The following is a 19,699-nucleotide window of genomic DNA, read 5'->3' on the forward strand; positions in this document are numbered from 1 at the left end:
AGAGATTTACAGCATACGTTGAAGTCAGTGTGACTTGATGTACAATTTCATCCTCTCCTTTTTATTTTGACCTAGCGAAGCTTAAAAGAAGAAGAAGGCAGGCAAGCTCTTCGAAATGTGAACATTGAGGTTTGAGGTGGTTTTATCAGTATAGCGCATACAGTACAGCTTACAGTACATCACAGAGAAGAACTCAGAAGGCACTTAAAGCTAAAGGCTATTCGGGATCCTGAAGCATTTGTAAATCTATACAGCACACTGGACTGGAGCATGGTATTATTGATGTTAAGAACGTTGGACGGAGAACGGAAAGCGAAGCAGAATGTACAAGGAGAGTGGAATAAAAAAAAAATACCATTAAAAACAAAGCTTTTTTTCCCCTCCATAACCTTTTCAAAATGTGCGGCGGCGACCACTTTTGAAATTACCAGAACGGTCACTCTGGCGGTGAACACAGAAGAGAGAATTGCAACTTTTCCAACCCTTTTTTTCCCCCCGCAGTTGGACTCCTTCCAGGGGAGATTTGCTTGGAGTCAGAACAAGACATTCTCACAAGACTTACGGGTTTAAACGGAGTTGAAGGTTCCTCAAGAGCACAAAGCCCCCTCACTCAGAATACTACAGTATGCTCATGGGCAGTTCTCAAACTTAATCTTTTTATTTCAAGGACCCTCATAACTCATTTGTGCTCTTGTCAGAGTTAAGGGCTGTTCACGACAAGCACTATAACTACAACGACTATATCGTTCACCATTGTCTTTGTTATATGTGTAGGGTAACCGCCTCAAAACACCCTCGCCCTGATTTACCGGGACGGTTCTTGTATTCTTGTTTTACTGAGGTTAAGTTTAGGAATATGGTTAGGTTTAGGCATAGTTTTACTGAGGTTACGTTTAGTAAAACCATGTAGAGACAGTTCAGAGTTCTGGAATTCATCACTCATGGCGACTGTGGTTTGAGGCGAGCGTTCTGGTATTCACGTGTCGTTGTGGTGTACTGTGGACTCCCAGTTGAGTTTGAATTACCTTCAAAACGATATCTTTATGGTTATGGTTATTATAGTTATTGTTCTTGGTGTGAATGGCCCTTCACAGACCTGTAAGAATCCATTTGGACACCCCCCCCCCCCCCCCCCCTCCCTAAGGAACCCTCTTCAGACCCCACTTTTGAGAACCACTGCTCTCGGGGTCTCCCTGTCAGTCTCTCTGTCTCTTGTCTCAGGTTCCTCAGTGTGTGTGTGCGTGTGTGCATGTGCGTGTGTGCATGTGCGTGTGTGTGTGTGTGTGTGTGTGTGTGTGTGTGTGTGTGGGCCCTCAGTTCCCAGCAGGGCCCTTCGTATCCACAGACTGGATGCCCGCTGAGAGGTTGCACGCCGTGGGGTCACAGTAGCCGTTAGGACCGGCGTTGCCGGGAGAGCCGGGAACGCCCAGCAGTCCCGGGACGCCTGGAGGTCCCCTCTCGCCGTCCCGCCCATCCGTGCCGTAACCGGGTTTCCCTGGCTCACCTGGAATAGTATTAGATATTTAGAGCCTGACCGAGGTCCCATGTTTCGTTGGGTTTGGTTGCCGATCCCGATTTAGGAGAGTCCCAGACCACCAATTGATGGCTTTGAGTGAGCAGAAGTCCATTTGAAAAACGTATACGCAAACTAATATAATAGAAGAAAAAACTTTTTTAAATGCAAACTTTAAATTAAAGTATAGTACATATATTTAACTCCAATATAATTGAAAAGAACATTTGATATTAATCATACAATGAACAAGAAAACAACATACAGAGGGTATGCGCATGCATGAAGTGAATGGGATATCGATCAAAGTGAGTTTAATGTCGTTTAACGTTGTTTAATGCAATCAGATGCAAGACTTTTCTGTGTGGATGCATGGGCTATCAAGTCTACAACCTCACACAATGTGAGCTTGTAGATCTGCTATTTTTGAAAGAATCTAAAATGTAAACAGTTGTAATTTGGGACACCTCGGCTGCATAATAATAAGCTGATACCAATATTGTCAAGGAATTTAAATAAAAGTAAAATAATGGTTTCGCTGCATAGTGGCTCTATTGGATATGATCCATTGCTATATGGACTGTAACAGATTGATGTATGAATTACTCACCGGGCAGACCAGGTGGTCCGGGCTGACCCTTCACACCCCGCGCAGTAGGTCCTCTGCTGCCTCTGTCACCCATCTCACCTGATGACAATCACACGCCATGATGAGGACAAACTAACAGAAGCTCATCCAAATATGCTGGTTTCATTTCATCTGCCATATTTTGTATTTCAGTAAGAATTGACGCGTGGCATCATGGTATATTATTTACCTTTGGGTCCTTTTATACCCAAGACTCCAGGTGGGCCTTTGAGTCCTGGGAGTCCTCTGCCGCCTGCCTGTCCAGGGAAGCCATTGTCTCCGATAATCCCCTGCGGACCTGGAGGGCCGGGTTTTCCAGGCAGCCCGGCGGCGCCCGACTCTGGCCTCCTCAGACTAGCAGCTAACTGGGCCAGTTGTTCTGTTGGATCACAGGAGGAAATAGAGCAGTTTTCATCTCAAGGACCCCCAGTTTGATATGCATTAGAACACTGTTTCCCCAAAACAGTGGGTCGGGACCGTGGGCTATGTGTCGCGGACCCCCACGGGTCCGCACTTTGAGAACCAAAACCACGTGCATTACTACAGCATCACACAACAGTATCAACAATATAGCACATCTATCTAGCAAACTTGTAGATCTGTTACGTTTGACATTTGAATCCTGAAAAGTAACAGTTTGGGGTTAGGTTGAGGTTATGAGGTTTCCACCCGACATCACAGACGAAATCACGTCCAGTGAGTGCGCACTCACTCCATGTTTATTGACTCTCGCAAAGTTTAAACCTATCAGCCTTTTGCTGTGCTCAGATGTCGCGTCATTCTACACTATTACCACAAATAGACAAGTTGAACCAATGCTATCAACATCAGGCCGTATATGAGTGGGTTGTTGTCACTTGTCAGACACAGCCAAGATGGATGGAACGTGAGATTGATGAGCGGCGCTCCTCTCCAAAAGTTAAAATATCAAAGTTCCCCCGACGAGAGAGAGAGAGCTAAAGCACGATGCTCGGCCGCTGGGAAGAGAAGCACTCCAGCGTGTGTTTACCATAGATATGTATGGCAGAAAGACACTGTCTGGGAAGAGAAGCACTCCAGCGTGTCTTTACCATAGATATGTATGGCAGAAAGACACTGTCTGGGAAGAGAAGCACTCCAGCGTGTCTTTACCATAGATATGTATGGCAGAAAGACACTGTCTGGCTCTAGACACTCCAGCGTGTGTTTACCATAGATATGCGGTGGATACGACCCACGTATTAATAACATTATTTCACTGTCCATCAAGAAAGGAGTATTGTTTATTTCAATTGATGAGAGGCAGAACAAATATCGAAAGGATTTTGTAACTCTTTTTTGGCGTTTTATTTGTCACTCTGTATTCCAGTTTCCATGGTCCTGATTCATTCAGCAGCTGATGTTTTTTTTATATATTCTTTTAAATCCTGGCAGACTCTTTGCTTGGAGCAAAGAAGAACAGGTCTGCTGGAGGTGAAATTAATTTTTCAACACTTCGGATATGAAAAAATCATGAGTTTGGGAGATGAATGATGCGGTAAGGAGAAAGGATTGAGAGAACAGATGGGGATGTGACTTAAATGAAACCATTTGAAGGTGTTGAATGGAAATCACGCTATCTTTCATCATATATCAAGATTTAGATGTTTCTTCTGAACTCGGGATTATGTTGAATTTTGTCAGAACAATGCTACATTTGACGTGTCAATACAGCGGCTGTCAAACATGTAGAAGATTAGAAGATTTTTGTTACTAAATGTATAAATCATCCCGTTTGTGAGGGTACACAGGTTTAATGTAAAGGAAATTGCGGAAATGGTAATTGTGGAAATGGAAATTGAGGAAATGGAAATTGCGGAAATTGCTCTTCACTTATAGCTATCTATTTTCAGGTAGATTGTTTTATTTTACTCAGTCAGCCATATCACTACTCATTTTTTTTCATGAAAAAGGTCATAGCTGGGTAATCTATTTTCAGGCAAATTGTGTTTATTGTATTTTATTTTACTCAGCCATAACAATTTATTTTCAGCTACTCAGACAGGCAGACAGACAGCTACTCATGGACAATTGGACAGGCAGGCAGGCAGACAGACAGACAGCTACTCATAGACAGGCAGGCAGACAGCTACTCATAGACAGGCAGACAGTAAGACAGCTACTCATTGACAGACAGACAGACAGACAGACAGACAGACAGACAGACAGACAGACAGACAGGCAGGCAGGCAAGCAAAGAGCTACTCATGTTATGTTATTATGTTATTATAACAGCTACTCATGTTATGTGCAATAATTTGTGCAGTTATGGAAACAGCTCTTTGTGTTTATGCAAGAAAATGTAACACATTTATTTATTTACATATTGTGTGCATGCACATTGTACTTTGATACATTTTGCGAAAATAAAGCAATTGAAAGAGAGAATCCCTGCAGTATGGGCACAGACATCTGGGCATATTGGTTGGATCGGCGGTGGGACATACTGTAGGTGTAAGGGCCGATTCATACTCCTATTTTACCGCCGTTTCGGCGCTGTAGTGCCGAAATGATTTCGGCTCGTCAGAAATTTTCAGTAGCACCGAAGAGTCGACTCTAGGACAGTACCCGCCCCTCCGCACCTCAAATGACGTCACATTGTAGGCTCTACAGAGCCGAACCGACTTTTATTCGGCTCTAAAATAGGAGTATGAATCGGCCCGATCTTTGTGCTCATTACTTTAAAGCATAAAATAGGGTTAAAGTAAACAGATTGTAAAGCTATTAACCTGGAACCGTCAAGGACCCCTGGGGGTCCCCGGAACCGTCAAGGACCCCTGGGGGTCCCCGGACCCCACTGTGAGAACCACTGGGTTCCATGCAGACTGTGTAACAGAGGTCAGAGGTACAGTACTAGGGATCAAAGCATGATCCGTCCTTACCTTGCATCACTCTCATGCACACTTGTCTGACGTGCGTGTCATCTGGTTCTTTACCCTGGAAACAAAGATAGTAGGATCAGCATCATCGTCATCATCATCATCATCATCGTCATCATCATCATCATCATCATCATCACCATCATTATCGTCATCATCATTGATGTCATCATTCTTTATAATGCAACACATACAGTAAAATATAGCAATGTTCCGTTAGTTTTACATCATGGACCATTGGGCAGAATCATTGGTTGAATTATGAAATGGATCTTGCTTCAAGTACTGATGCAATTATCCACTATAACCCTGGCTTCATATACCCGTCCTCAGGCATGCAAAAATGTTCACAAATGTTTATATATTTATTCAATCCTTTAGCGCCACCTACCGCCGGACCCTGAGACCCCCTCACTCCAGGGACCCCTCTGTTTCCTTGCATGCCACGGGGGCCAGCTGAGCCGGACGGGCCCTCGATACCGGGCTGACCTCGAGGGCCTTCGGGCCCTCTGTTGCCAACCTCACCGGGGTTGCCGACCTTAACGGAGGGGAAATAAAGCCTCGATTAGAGAGGGTTTTCGGCAGTAAAGGCAAATCATGCTGTAGTAAATATTATTGAGATTAGAATGAAATGGTAAAAAGTTATAACTCACTGCTCCTTTTGGTCCAGGTTCTCCCAAGTTACCCTATACGACCAGACAAGAACACATCAGTGTGTTGGTTATTTAGGGAAACATGTCGACGAGTCTGTGGACTACTAGTGGTCCATGGCATAATTACTAGTCTCGTGTGGCCAGACGAATTGCCTCTCGCAATTTTCCAATGTGTCCGTCAGACAGTCTGGAGAACGGAAGCTCTCATGAGTAGGCGATAACCGATAAAGCGGATGTGACGCATCGTCTCACTTGGTGCAGCGGCAAAAACAAGTCCTACTCAAAGCAAAACGGCATGTAGATTGTTGAAGCTAAGATGGCTCGTTTGTTTCCGGCGTTATTTCTTCTTTCATTAGTGTCGTCGTTGTTAACGATTAGGCCGCCAGCATTTATTGATAAATTGTGATGTGTGTGCGTTCATGCGTGTGTGCGTGCGTGCGTGGATATGTGCACAACTTACAACTTCTCCTTTGTCTCCAGGAGTCCCCTCATCACCTGCTATTCCCTATAAGTAAAGAATTGTGTAAATTATTGATGTATTCTTGGTACCTGCGATATGTAAGATAATACAAACAACATGTTTTTTCTTTTTTTTTTTAAATTGCAGTGTGTTTGTTTTCCCAGACAATACGGATTAGCATTTCATACCGTCTCTCCTACTGGTCCCGCATCGCCAGCCTCTCCCTGGAATATTCAAAAAAACAAACTTATCTCAGTTGGAATTACACAGTAAGTGGATATCATTCATGTAATGTAATTCATCAATTACACCATCGATGGCAATGAGGCACCAGCAGTGCCTCTCTCAAAGGACCCAATAATGTTTTTAATTTACCACACTAGAGGGCACCGAAGAGCTGCTTCTTTCACTGTCAAATGCATCGAATTGCATTTGCAAACAATGCTCATTAGCGAACAGAATCACTTTTTAATCAAGTTTCCTCTACTCAATTAAAACACACCTCAGGGCTGCTTTTGATCCAATAACAGCCCGAGCAGCATCTACAGAATTATGTATTCCCAGTAATGGTACATTTTCTCTACTGTTAAGTACAGTACAATATTTGTACTTTTACTTTACTTGAGTTGTGTTTCCATTTTTCAATACTTTTCAATACTACATCTCAGAGGCAAATGTAGTTTTTTGTTAAATGTAAAACACATTTTAGTCGGCCGTTGATTAAGTAGTAAAGTAAGTAAGTAAAATCTTAAGGTGTTTCGTCAACTAGACTAAAACTAAAACATTTCAGATGACTAAAACTAATTGGAGTTTTATTCAAAAGCCTATGACTAAGAAGACTAAATCTAAGTGTGCTGTCAAAGTCAACACCACACTGCTGTGTCTTTGTCATTCCAGTGCTGCGTCGTTCCACAGGCAGCACATGTTAACTGAGGAGATGAGTGAGACGTGCAACGTTTGCTTACCCTCACTCCCTTCTCCCCGGGTGAACCTGAAGGTCCTGGGAGACCTGGGAGCCCCAGGTCACCTTTGAATCCCTGAAATAACACAAACAAACAAACAAAAAGAAATATTTCATTTACACGACAACTCAAACAAATCCATCAAAGCCATCAAAGCAGCAACGCCACTTGGAGGAAACCCATATAGTCACTTAACAAAAGTCAACAGTAAACTCAAATCTGTTAACAGTAAACTGTTGGTGCAGTAGCTTTGAAAGGCTCTCATCATGTTGCAAGGAAGACTTTCATATATATATATATATATATATATATATATATATATATATACAGTATATATATACGGATTGGTAATGTCTCCCGCAATCTTATTTTAATTCAGCCAAAACATACATTTTGTAACTGTGATCATCAATGCTTTAGTTATAGGCCGTGAATAAATTAAGCTTGTTTTTGATCAAAAAACGCAATCTGGAAAAAGGATCAGAGATTTTAAAAGATCTGTTCTGCTGGATATTAGCTATTTCCACTATTTTAGAAAATGAAAAATAATAATATAAAGTGGTTAAGTTGGGGAAACATTGCTAGTAGCTACATTTTTTTTTTATTAGATTTTTATTTTTTGCCATGGGTGTGTTTGTGTGTGTTCTTCCTCTTTGATCATTGTCTGTATGCCTGAGGAATGCAGGAAGAACAGAGAGCTCATTCAGTGTGCTGGTCAGTAGACCACAGATTCTACCTACAGTAGGCCTGTTCTCATTCAGTGTGCTGGTCAGACCACAGGTTCTACCTACAGTAGGCCTGTTCTCATTCAGTGTGCTGGTCAGTAGAATAGATTCTACCTACAGTAGGCCTGTTCTCATTCAGTGTGCTGGTCAGTAGACCACAGATTCTACCTACAGTAGGCCTGTTCTCATTCAGTGTGCTGGTCAGTAGAATAGATTCTACCTACAGTAGGCCTGTTCTCATTCAGTGTGCTGGTCAGTAGACCACAGATTCTACCTACAGTAGGCCTGTTCTCATTCAGTGTGCTGGTCAGTAGAATAGATTCTACCTACAGTAGGCCTGTTCTCATTCAGTGTGCTGGTCAGACCACAGATTCTACCTACAGTAGACCTGTTCTCTGGAACGTTCTAACACAACAGCCAGGTCTGTTTTTTTTAGGCTCCTGCCCTGTGGGCCTCATGACTCTTTTCCACCGGGACACGCCTCGCTCATCTAGGCTGAGTGGCCCGCAAGCTCGGGAGCAGCGGATGTCTAATGCTGCGTCGGAATAACGTGCGGATCCCGTTGGAAATCACTCACCAGTCCTGCAGGTGGTACCCTGTTTCTGAAGCGTTATTCATAGTATGGATTTTCGGTGGTGAGGTGACCACCGAACTACAACATGACGTCACGAGCCGCGGTGAAGAGCAAACCACCGCAGCTCTCTGTTTTTACTCACCATCGCTCAACGTTATTTCAGCTCGGTGGTCACCTCACCACCGGAGCGGTGGTCACCTAACCACCGGAGCGGTGGTCACCTCACCACCGGAGCGGTGGTCACCTAACAACCGGAGCGCTGGTCACCTCACAACCGAAAATCCAGACTATGAATAGGCCTTAAATGTCACATAAAAATGCAGGAGGCATCAGGATGCAGTGTTCAATGAACGCGTTCAATGAACGATCGTTCGTATTATATTTTGGGTGAATGTGAACTGAACGTACTGCATTTCTGCTTGATGAACGTTATTGTGAACTCGTTCATTTCTGGTGTGTGTGAACGTGGCTCTCTTACAGTTCACTTCGTTCAAGAGTGTGGCAGATCTCCATAGAGCCTTCCAGGCGAAAACCCAGCTAAAACACACCCTAAATACTCCTTAATATGTAGTGGAAAAAAACACCGACTCCCGACACCAAATGCTGTGCACTTCCTGGTGCGCACAGCACAATCGGTGATGACGTTGTGTTTTTGAAAACGAGCGCTTCCAAACTCCAACAACACAAATCATCAATTTCACAGAATTTTGCTCATATGGTGGATATGGTGGATTTTTATGAAACAAAAACTAGAAAGAGGATTAATCAAGCTTTCTGATTGGTGAGTTTAACGTTGTGTAAATTAATCGAATACAATCAGATAAGACTTTTTCTGTTTGGATGTACGGGATGTCAAGGCCTATACTCAGTAGGCGTTCCCTCATAACTTCCGGATACGATGATGTTACGCGCATAGCCTCTATAGAGAAAATAAGACCTCATAAGACCTCATAAGACCTCATAAGACCTATCTACATTCTACAAGCTCACATTGTGATGTGTTGTGCACTTGTTGCTATTTTCCCTATTTTGGAATATTTTGTAGACGGCCAGGGTGAAAGTGCACCATTGTGGTTGTGAAAACAACTTACCCTGGCACCTGGCTTCCCGGAAGGCCCACCGGGGCCATGCTCTCCTACATCGCCCTGTGAAACACAAACGCAAGAACAATTAGACAATATTAGAAGGTTAATTAAAAACAACGAAACCGTTAAAATTGAATGAAAAACAAAGACATTCATCAGTGATACTTACGGGCAAACCGATAGGTCCAACGGATCCCAGTCCACCTTGTTCTCCTCGCTCTCCCTAATGTGTGACAATTGGCAATGACATCACGTCACACACAGGACCGAAATGTCACTATAATAAGCCTGATTTATACTGTGTTGCCTGCGGTAAATAGCAGATATACAAGCTCACAACGCGTCACGAATGTGACGTGTTGTGAGCTTGTAGATCTGCTATTTACTGAGCACGACAGCGCAACTAAGTATAAAATAGTGCAATTTTTGTGCCGTTCAGACTCACCGATTTGCCTGCAGGCCCCATTGTTCCCAGAAAGCCTTTGTCACCTGCGTCTCCCTGTGTACAAACAACCACAGCTGAGGTTAGCCTTTTTCTACTAATAAGTAAGTGTTTTATACAGTGTATGGCCCAGCATGGGTGTCAGAATTATTACATAATCATCTAATCGCAATTATTTGTGATAATCACAATTATTGTGTCATAATCGTCCTGATCGTTTCCAGGTTGAAAGATGTTCATACATTAAAAAGCCAAAATAGCTGATCTATACAAGCTTAAGCTTTTTCCGCTATTTTTACCTTTTTTATGATCAAGAAGCATTAATTTACAGAAAAGCATAAAAACTTGCGATACTGTATGTACTACAGTATAGTACATACAAGGTTTCTGCCCGACAGCAACGATATGCAAATTGCTTCGCATGGCTTTGCACTTGAAACATGGGTTATTCTCATTGAGAGACACTGTCACACACATACAACAACGTTTAAAGAAACAAAAACTAAAATATGGTCCAACCTTAGGTCCTCCTCCTCCTTTTGGGCCAGGCACACCAATCAAACCCTACAAAAAAACAACAAAGAAAACATATTTAACGATAACAACGATAACAACTGTCTGCCCCTGCTGAAACCGTGATCATGTTTTTATTTTGTTATTTCACTCTTCATTTAATTCGGCCTTCAGTTGATTTCTTGTCTCCATGCATTGTTTTGTATACACCCGTGGTTCTCAAAACTTTTGAATTTGAAGGACCGGCAGGTATATATAGGTACTAGGTATGCATTAGGCCACGGACCGCCATAACTCTTTACAGACATGGCTGTAAGTACAACATTTTAGCTGTGTTCAGCGACCCTTGAGGGTCCCCAGACCCCATTTTAAGAACCACCGGTTTACACCATTGTTGCTCAGTTTCAGGTTTTCTCCCTCCCTCCACAGGGAGTGGCAGTGGCTCAGGGGGTAGAATGGCCGTCTTGAAACCGGGAGGTTTCTGGTTCAGTCCTCCAGTGGCTTGTCTCGAAGTGTCCTTGAGCAAAGCACTGAACGCCTAACTGCTCCCCCGAGGAGCATGCAGGTTAAGGTGCCTTGGCTTGCATGATTGCATGCCTCCACTGTCGATGTGTTTTAAACCATTTCATCTATAAAATCCAGGAAAGCGTCTGTGTCATTTTATTACATTTGAGCTATATATGGTCTCTGTCGAGTGGAAACCTCACGTCTTAAAACTGTTTCAAATTCAAAAGCATCAAAAGTAGCAGATTGGCCTGGGCCGTGGTCCAGCGGTCCAGGCACCTATAGGCACATACAGTAAGCGGCCTGTCAGGCATTGCAGGTTCGAGTCCCGTTCCCGACGATCTTTCCTGCGTGTCTCTCCCCGTCTCTCTACCCCTGTTTTCCTCAACACGCATCGCTTCATGCTTTTAACCCATTCTGACCGGGAACCCGTTTTGGTGTTAGCATCATGTTATGCTTTACCTATTGAAAAATAGCAGATCTACAAGCTCATATCGCGCCACCGAGTGGCGCGATACGAGCTTGTAGGTCTGCTATTTTTGAAAAATTCGAAGAATGACTGACATTTTTAGAATCTGATCTCAGGTCAGAATGGGTTCATCAGACCAGTGTGTGTCCAGTGGAAACCTCGTATGAATCTGATCTCAGGTCAGAATGGGTTAAGAGCTTGCAAATCTGCTACTTTTGATGCTTTTGTGTGATTTGATCAAGTAGGGCAATAATTTACTAAATGTTCAAATGTGGAGATAAGAGGTTTATGCCCGACAGTAAGCCTACTATAGCAACATACTGTAGGTTTTTCATGAAACTGTTAGGATGTAGAATTGGCCTCAGGACAATATCGGCTCTTTTTGTTTACACCATGTGACATCCTATCTTGGTCTGCCCCTCTCCTCTATGGCATGTGTTACACCTGCGTTGATTGTGAGCTTCAGGGGAGAAAACAACTCCAAGTAAAGAATTATATTCTATTCTAGTCATTTTATATGACTAGATTTGAGTGAATGCAAAGCCACATCAACTGGAAAATCCTCCTTCCAAATGCACATCTTTTGAATCTTTTAACCCAGATGGTTTTTATAAAGAAGCAGATTTCTCAGAAGTAAAAAAAAGAAAAGGGAAATATCAGATCCGATATCTGCTATTTTCACCATTTGTCATAGATAGAACATAATTATTATACAGGGCTTAGGTGGTTATATAAATGTATTCAAACACTTTAAAGAGGGAGTGCCACAATTTTTCCAGTTTTTCATGTGTCTATGAGGTGAAAGTACTTCATCATTAGACACCCTGGAGTCGTTTTTATGTGCAATGGTGCCCATTCCCCTAACCCCTCCTCCTTTATCATACAACTACAGCTGTGCGTGGGTAATGTACTGCATGTGGTCATTATATATGCATTCAGTGTCAGAGGTCAAAGGGCATACTTACAGGAAGTCCCTGAAGCCCCACCTCCCCCGGAACGCCTGCCTTCCCTGTGGTTCCCTGCAGAGGAAAACATCTTTACTAAACATCTAAACATCTTTACCTTCCCTGTGGTTCCCTGCAGAGGAAAACATCTTTACTAAACATCTAAACATCTTTACCTTCCCTGTGGTTCCCTGCAGAGGAAAACATCTTTACTAAACATCTAAACATCTTTACCTTCCCTGTGGTTCCCTGCAGAGGAAAACATCTTTACTAAACATCTAAACATCTTTACCTTCCCTGTGGTTCCCTGCAGAGGAAAACATCTTTACTAAACATCTAAACATCTTTACCTTCCCTGTGGTTCCCTGCAGAGGAAAACATCTTTACTAAACATCTAAACATCTTTACCTTCCCTGTGGTTCCCTGCAGAGGAAAACATCTTTACTAAACATCTAAACATCTTTACCTTCCCTGTGGTTCCCTGCAGAGGAAAACATCTTTACTGACAAACAGCACAACATTCTGCATACACACATATGTATTATTAGGGATGTCCTGATCATTTTTCCCGATCCGATATTTACGTGTTGTTATGCACGTTTAACGTTGTGATATATGCCATATCACAACAGTAAAATATCCCAAATCACAGACAATATCCAGTCTAATATCATGATGTGGATATAATAATATTGATACTAGGGATGTCCCGATCATGTTTTTTGGCTCCCGATCTGAAAATAATGTGATCGGCCCCCGATTTCCGATCAACCGATCCGATCGGGACAACCCTATTTATTATACTTTCCTCGCGTGAGGTCCACTGCAGGGAAAGAGACAGTATAAGAACAATGTTCTATAACCAACATACACCATCCTTGACAGTGACATTTTTATTTTACAAACTGTAAAACGATGAAAGAAAACAGATGTTTTTTGTTCAAATATTCTTGTGACATATTATATTATAGCTGTCCTACCTTTCCCCCAGGCATCCCAGGAATGCCCTCACGGGCGTCCACTCCTGGCAAACCCTGTTTGGAACAAGAAGGGTGACAGATGAATAATGGAAGACATACAGTATGTACAGTACATGAAAACAATGTGTGTTATTATTACTGATGGGACACTTACACCCTCTCCCTTGGGACCTGGAACTCCTGTGATCCCTCTTAGTCCTTTAGGACCCTTTGTTAAGAAAAGAGAAAATAGAAACTCAGTTTATTGTATTTCTAGTAAGTATCCTTATTAATTACTAATTAAATTGACCAAACGGTGCATCCTGATCCGTTGTTGCGTTAACCCATTCTGAACGGGAACCCATTTTGGTGTTTAGCATCACGTTATGCTATAGCTATTGAAAAATAGCAGATCTACAAGCTCATAGCGCGCCACCGAGTGGCGCGCTACGAGCTTGTAGGTCTGCTATTTTTGAAAAATCGAAGAACGACTGACATTTTTTAGAATCTGATCTCAGGTCAGAATGGGTTGATCAGACCAGTGTGTGTCCAGTGGAAACCTCGTATGAATCTGATCTCAGGTCAGAATGGGTTAACCACATGATATTAAACTGCACATGCACATAACAGGGAGCAGTGCAGGCTTATATTTTGATATAATTAATTGGAAAAGCTCCTTAAAAATGTGAAGGTTTTGACACATCTAAGTTTGGGGCATCACAACACCCCTCTGATTAGCCCAGTAACACTTTCACCAGCCACTGATCCTCTTTTTGGCCACAAAAGGGATCCACTCAATACATCTTTATTTGAATCCAATGTTTGTTGTGAAATAAAAATAAAACATCTAGGGTGGTGTAGGCGTAGGGTTGGGATCCTTTTTCTTCTCCATTTGAACGATTTCGGCTCCTAAACGATTCCCTCTTAAAGGTCCGATTCCTCAACAGTTTCATTGAATGATTCCTTCCTATATTATACCTCACTGGTTATAAAGTGAGGTACAGTCAGGGACCCTCTGTGTTTGAGAGTGAACAAATGGAATCAAATGACTAATCAATACAAATAGCTCTTATTTTGAAGAGGAAGAGGAAGTCCGTTTTAGTTGTAGCCAACCTGCCATGACAAGTTATTATGATGCAAGCATCCAAGTAGTAAACAAGAACTAAACACAAGCTTTTAGCCAAAGTTCATATATTTACGTTCTGAAAACCATGCATCTGTGACTTAAACAATGTACATATACTTTGGAGTCTGGACTATGTTAACCATGGAACCGCCACAGGATTAGGTGAGTAGTTTATAGTATAAGTCTTCAATGCTGGCTCACACTGGTAAAATCATCATCAACAACAGCTGCCCAGAAAAAACATTAACAGGTAGGCTACAGCACTGTTACTGTCACTGCCTGCAAGAATGTGGTGTTATTAAATTGAAGTTCACTTAGTCTGCTTATATCAAGCCCCTTAAATAGTGCTTGAACTGTTTGGCCGCCGTGCCAATTCTTATAAACATTTTAGTTAATCCCACTACGGGGTGGGGGGTGGGGGGGGGGATATGGGGGGTCCAATCATGCACACTGCCCCCCCAGCCTGGTATTGACCAGTGATCTGAGAACCACTGGTATTGTAATTGCATAGCAGACGTGTCCACATAATGCCAGCTCTGACAGTGTGATAAAACCTGGTTCTAGAAACGGTTTCAAATGTGATGGAACCGATTCTTGTTCGGTTTCCGGTCGGACCACAACCCTTCTTTGGTTTTATCCTTTTTTCCCCTTTTTTTTAATGGCAGTAAAGGGCAATGCCAGGGCAGGATGGCCATCAAATAAAATAAAATAATTTATTTAAAATTTGTTTAAATAAATTAATAAAAACCTTTTCATTTAAGAAGAAAATCAGTAGTAAGTAAAAGTAAAAAATGTGTGAGAACCGATCAACCAATCAACTTCACACTGGGCACCGCCCTCTCGCAGTCCTCTGCAATAACACACGCGACTAGTTTGAAGTCGATAGGTCAGACTGTAGCTTTCCACTCAGAGAGTGGACGGGGTCTTTGGGCTGGATCCAGGCTAGGTCAGACCGGCTTCTCCAGATACAGTAAAATGAAGGACACAGATTTTTGCACATTTATACTAGAAAGATGTTTTTATGATACTGACCAGGCTCCCTGTAGGCCCCAGTTCGCCCATCACTCCCCTCTGTCCTTGGTCTCCCTGAAAACAGACAGCGGGACATTAGGAACGACCTCCACACAGTGACCTCTCATTGATGATGTCACTGGGGAACAAAGCTAATTACAGCACAGCGCTAATAAGACGGTGGCTTACGGTGGCCCCAGACACGCCCTGCGACCCTGGATCTCCGTCGTGACCTCTGGCACCCTGCAATGACAAGCATATTTACAGTGTGTTAACCACAATAAGCATTATTTTATGACAGACATAGTCATATAATTACCAGCTGTTATTATATCTGCAGAATTGTGGGTGAAATAACTAGTGGGTTGTTGTTGCAACCTGCTGGCTGCAATGCAATGCTATCCCATTGGCTGAGTGGTCGGCTATAGGCAAAAAGTGTCTGGTTGCCTAGACTAGAGAGCAGAGATGGCTGTGTTTCGGCTGCCAATCAGAAAGATAGTGACTACGGCAGCCAATTAAATGATTAGTTGCCACTAGGTGACTAGGGCAGCCAATGAAATTATTAGTTGCCACTAGGTGACTAGGGCAGCCAATGAAATGATTAGTTGCCACTACCAACCTTTTAGAAAGTACAGTAAAACCAGCCTGCTTTGCAGCTGGTAAAATAAATCACACCTTTGTGAAGTGAGGGGTGCTCTTATCAGCATACGTCATCATACATCATCTCATTCTGGCCAATCAAAAATGTTGCTCCTCACTTTTGTCTTCAATGTTTGTGTTTACACACTTTTGTCTTCAATGATCGTGTTTACACAGACCCTCAAAGCTGGACATAGGAGGGGCTTAGCACCCTTCAAAAAAAATGCAAGGCTTTTACACACCTACAGGCGATAGGTATGTAGGAGAAGGACATCCAAGTGCCTGACGTACTGAAAAAGGATCTCCCGCACACTGTCTTCAAATGTAGTGAAATAGTTTATTAAGGAAACAGCAACATACTCTAGCTATAAAAAAATAGCAGATCTATGTGCAGATATGATTGATTTTCTTTTTGAGTGGTGCAACCACTCCAAGGAACAGCAATGTCCGTGTTCACCTATGTGTTGGTTCACCTTTGTATGTGTTGGTTCATGAGCACCAGTATGACTATGACTACCAGTAGGGGCGATGTTGTGCCAGAAACAGAGAGAGAGAGATAGTATTAGTGCTGCACTGTTGCCTGCTAATGAGAGAGAGAGAGAGAGAGAGAGAGAGAGAGAGGAGAGGAGAGGCGAGGGGGGGGAGTTGCACCACTCAGTTCACACTCAGGTGTGATTTTTGTTTTTAAATGTGGCGCAGATCTTTCACAATCAGTTTCTACCTCCTCCACCCTCCCGGCCCCCGTTTCTTTGAGGAGTGGAGAATTGCTGCAGGAAGGTGTGTGAGGAGAAGAGTAGAGAAATAATTCGGAGGAAAACAAAACAAAACAACGGACCGAACTAAAAAATTACGTACACAACAAAGAAGGACAGGTTGTGTAGTTGTTGGTTTGTATAATTTATGTTGTTCTGTACAAGTGGTGGCTTGTGTGTTTGTGTGTGCCTCGACGGAGCGGGCGTTAGAGTTTCTGCTATCTGCACGCTGGTCGTGGTGGGCCGGTCTGGGTCAAATGTGGAGAACAATTTTCACTGCGGTAACGTGTGTGACAAATCGTACGACTTTGACTTTGACTTTCTGCCATCTTGGTTTTGAGACTGAGAGACTACATGCTACTTCTTCAAAGTATAGTACGTCAAGTGGTATACAGAATAGCTCATCTTTTTTGTCTTGCTTTTAATCACAGAGTCGCTTACCATCTCTCCCTTGGTGCCCATCATCCCCATGGCTCCTCTGATTCCTTGAGTACCCTGAAATCACATGAATTGAGTTACACCCTGAGTTCCAGTGACTATAAGAAAGGACATGCTATCCTTAGACAGGAGAAACTATACTAGAACATCATGATGAGGCTTGAATTAATATCTAAAAACAACTCACTCTTGGTCCTTGAGATCCAAGGTCTCCCAGACCTCCCTGCTCTCCTTCCTCGCCCTGAAGAGAGAAAAAGGACAATGTAACAAACAAACACATGTTCAGGGCACCTGCTGGTCTAGCGGTCCAGGCGCATACTATAGGGCGACTGTGGCTCAGGATTTAGAGCAGGTAGTCCAATGATCCATGGGTCGGGGGTTCGAATCCCGACTCCTCCTGTCTACATGTCGAAGTGTCCTTGGGCAAGACACTAAACCCCAAATTTGCCCCATAAATTGCTCTATGTAAAGTGCTTTGGATAAAGGCGCTATATAAATGCACCATTTATACTACACTTTCTGGGACAAGAATAGCTCATACAAGCTCAACATGAAATGCGAATTTTAGAAAAATCTTGAAAAAGTATGAATATATTTTATTTATTTATTTATTTTCTTCTTTTTTTTTTTAAAGGTTTTGTCTATAATGGCATGCCCAAAATAGGGACATTAGGTTGAAACATATTTTTTTTAACCCTGCAAAATAATAAAATGGCATGAGATTCATTTGGTTAAAAATTAAAACCCTGCCTCACAATCATTCAAAAGGCCTTTTGTCTGCCTTGATGCTCCTTAGAGTCACGGAATTAACGACTCAGGGAAAGGTTGTCATCATCGCCCCATCACCACCGCATCCATTACATCAGTGGTGTGTAGTGTACAGTACGTGAAATATGGAGACGCAAAAAAATGCCAGCGTCAGCACTGTACATTATGTTGTGATGTAGTGTACAGTACACGCAGGTCGGAGCACCGGAGCGGAGGTGCTGTGTTCCGTTATGCAAATCAACGTTGCACGGTTGCGCGCAGCTGTTCATCTCTGACCTCCCTCCAGACATACTGCACATGTATCATATCAATGCTGTTGGGCACAAACCTCCATATTTATTTACATTTTTTTGTGCCCTCCTTGATCATACAACAGTACGTCACACAAGGGGGCAAAAATAATCAAAAGAAGCGATTCCACAAGTTTGTAGATCTGCTGCTTTTGCTACTTTTGAATTTGAGTCCAGAAAAGTAAACGGTATCCTATATACAGTATAGTTTCAATTAAATCTACAGCATGTTAATAAATAGCATGTTGTTCAGACAGATGTGAGGTTCATTGATGACCTGGTGTCCTAGTTTTCTTGAAGTACTATACTTTTCTCTCTGCGGTCTACTTGTGTGACGATTTACCTCGTTTATTGTAAGTCGCTCTGTCTGTATACAGTAAGTACGTTATTTTTGTAAGAATGTTCTTTTTCAAGTGGTTTTATCTGCCAGCGACACGTTTGATTCACACCGTGAAATATGCATTGTAAAAAAAGAAAGAAAAGAAGTGTGAATCTGTAGGCGAGGAAAACAAACGTTACGTTTAGTGAATGGGGCGGCGGAGGTAAAACGTGCGACGCGCGCGGCGGTGGCAGTGCAACAAGGTCCATCGACGTGTGAGACTTCATTGAAGGGAGGAAATGACTGGCAGTAAATCAGCAGGCCAGGCAGGAGGTGATGAAGGCAGATAGGCCCTGGCTCATTTCCATTTATATGGTGCATGGGCACATTAGGGATGATTTATACTTCAAGTCACGTGCCGGTGTCACGCGCACTATATACACGCTGTGAGAATAGACGACCTGCAAGCTCACAACATGTCACAACAATCTGCGTTAAGTTGGTCATGCTATGACAAGAAATGTCCAGTCGACTATCGTTTTCCACTGATGAAGCCTAAATAAATAAAACTGAGGCTCCATTTAGAACTACAAGACAAGATATTTTATGTTTGGTCGTGCGCTCTGAAAATAGAAGATCTACAAGCTCAGAACACGCTGCCTTGTAGATCGTCTATTTTCAGAAGGCAACCATCATTAAATCAATTGTACATTTAGTCGACTAAAATCTTATGATATTCAGTGGACTAAAAGTAGGCTAAAACTAAAACATTTCAGATGACTAAAATATGACTAAAACTAAATCAGAATACGCTGTCAAAAACAACACTGGTCACAATGCAACGACCGAATATAAGCCCCCTCCCCCCTTTAATGTGTGCTTGTGTTTGAACGCCACCACTTCATATAAATCATATTCCATACATTACAAGCGTACAGGCAGGGTCATTACTCATAGGTACTGTACATTCCCCCTCATTGAAATATATGTAGTGGCACAGATATAGTGGCATAAATAAACATGGTCGC

The 19,699-nt window shown here is 42.6% G+C and overlaps 1 protein-coding gene across 1 annotated transcript in view; it reads right to left on the minus strand.

Annotated features, from left to right (window-relative positions):
- Positions 1–1,313: 1,313 nt before the first annotated feature.
- col9a1b (collagen, type IX, alpha 1b) overlaps positions 1,314–19,699 on the minus strand; it is a gene marked incomplete at both ends in the record, with an annotated part of 34,890 nt that continues 16,504 nt past the window's right edge. Inside the window, 19 exons of the mRNA XM_080782123.1 lie at positions 1,314–1,504; positions 2,124–2,201; positions 2,332–2,520; positions 5,042–5,096; positions 5,430–5,576; positions 5,692–5,724; positions 6,152–6,196; positions 6,340–6,375; positions 7,117–7,188; positions 9,504–9,557; positions 9,667–9,720; positions 10,459–10,503; positions 12,391–12,444; positions 13,350–13,403; positions 13,504–13,557; positions 15,487–15,540; positions 15,655–15,708; positions 17,298–17,351; positions 17,482–17,535. Coding sequence (XP_080638249.1) covers positions 1,314–1,504; positions 2,124–2,201; positions 2,332–2,520; positions 5,042–5,096; positions 5,430–5,576; positions 5,692–5,724; positions 6,152–6,196; positions 6,340–6,375; positions 7,117–7,188; positions 9,504–9,557; positions 9,667–9,720; positions 10,459–10,503; positions 12,391–12,444; positions 13,350–13,403; positions 13,504–13,557; positions 15,487–15,540; positions 15,655–15,708; positions 17,298–17,351; positions 17,482–17,535 — 1,377 coding nt within the window. The remainder of the gene's footprint in view (positions 1,505–2,123; positions 2,202–2,331; positions 2,521–5,041; positions 5,097–5,429; positions 5,577–5,691; positions 5,725–6,151; positions 6,197–6,339; positions 6,376–7,116; positions 7,189–9,503; positions 9,558–9,666; positions 9,721–10,458; positions 10,504–12,390; positions 12,445–13,349; positions 13,404–13,503; positions 13,558–15,486; positions 15,541–15,654; positions 15,709–17,297; positions 17,352–17,481; positions 17,536–19,699) is intronic.

Source organism: Protomyctophum bolini (genome assembly GCF_963924005.1).
Source record: "Protomyctophum bolini genome assembly, chromosome: 14".
NCBI lineage: Eukaryota > Metazoa > Chordata > Actinopteri > Myctophiformes > Myctophidae > Protomyctophum > Protomyctophum bolini.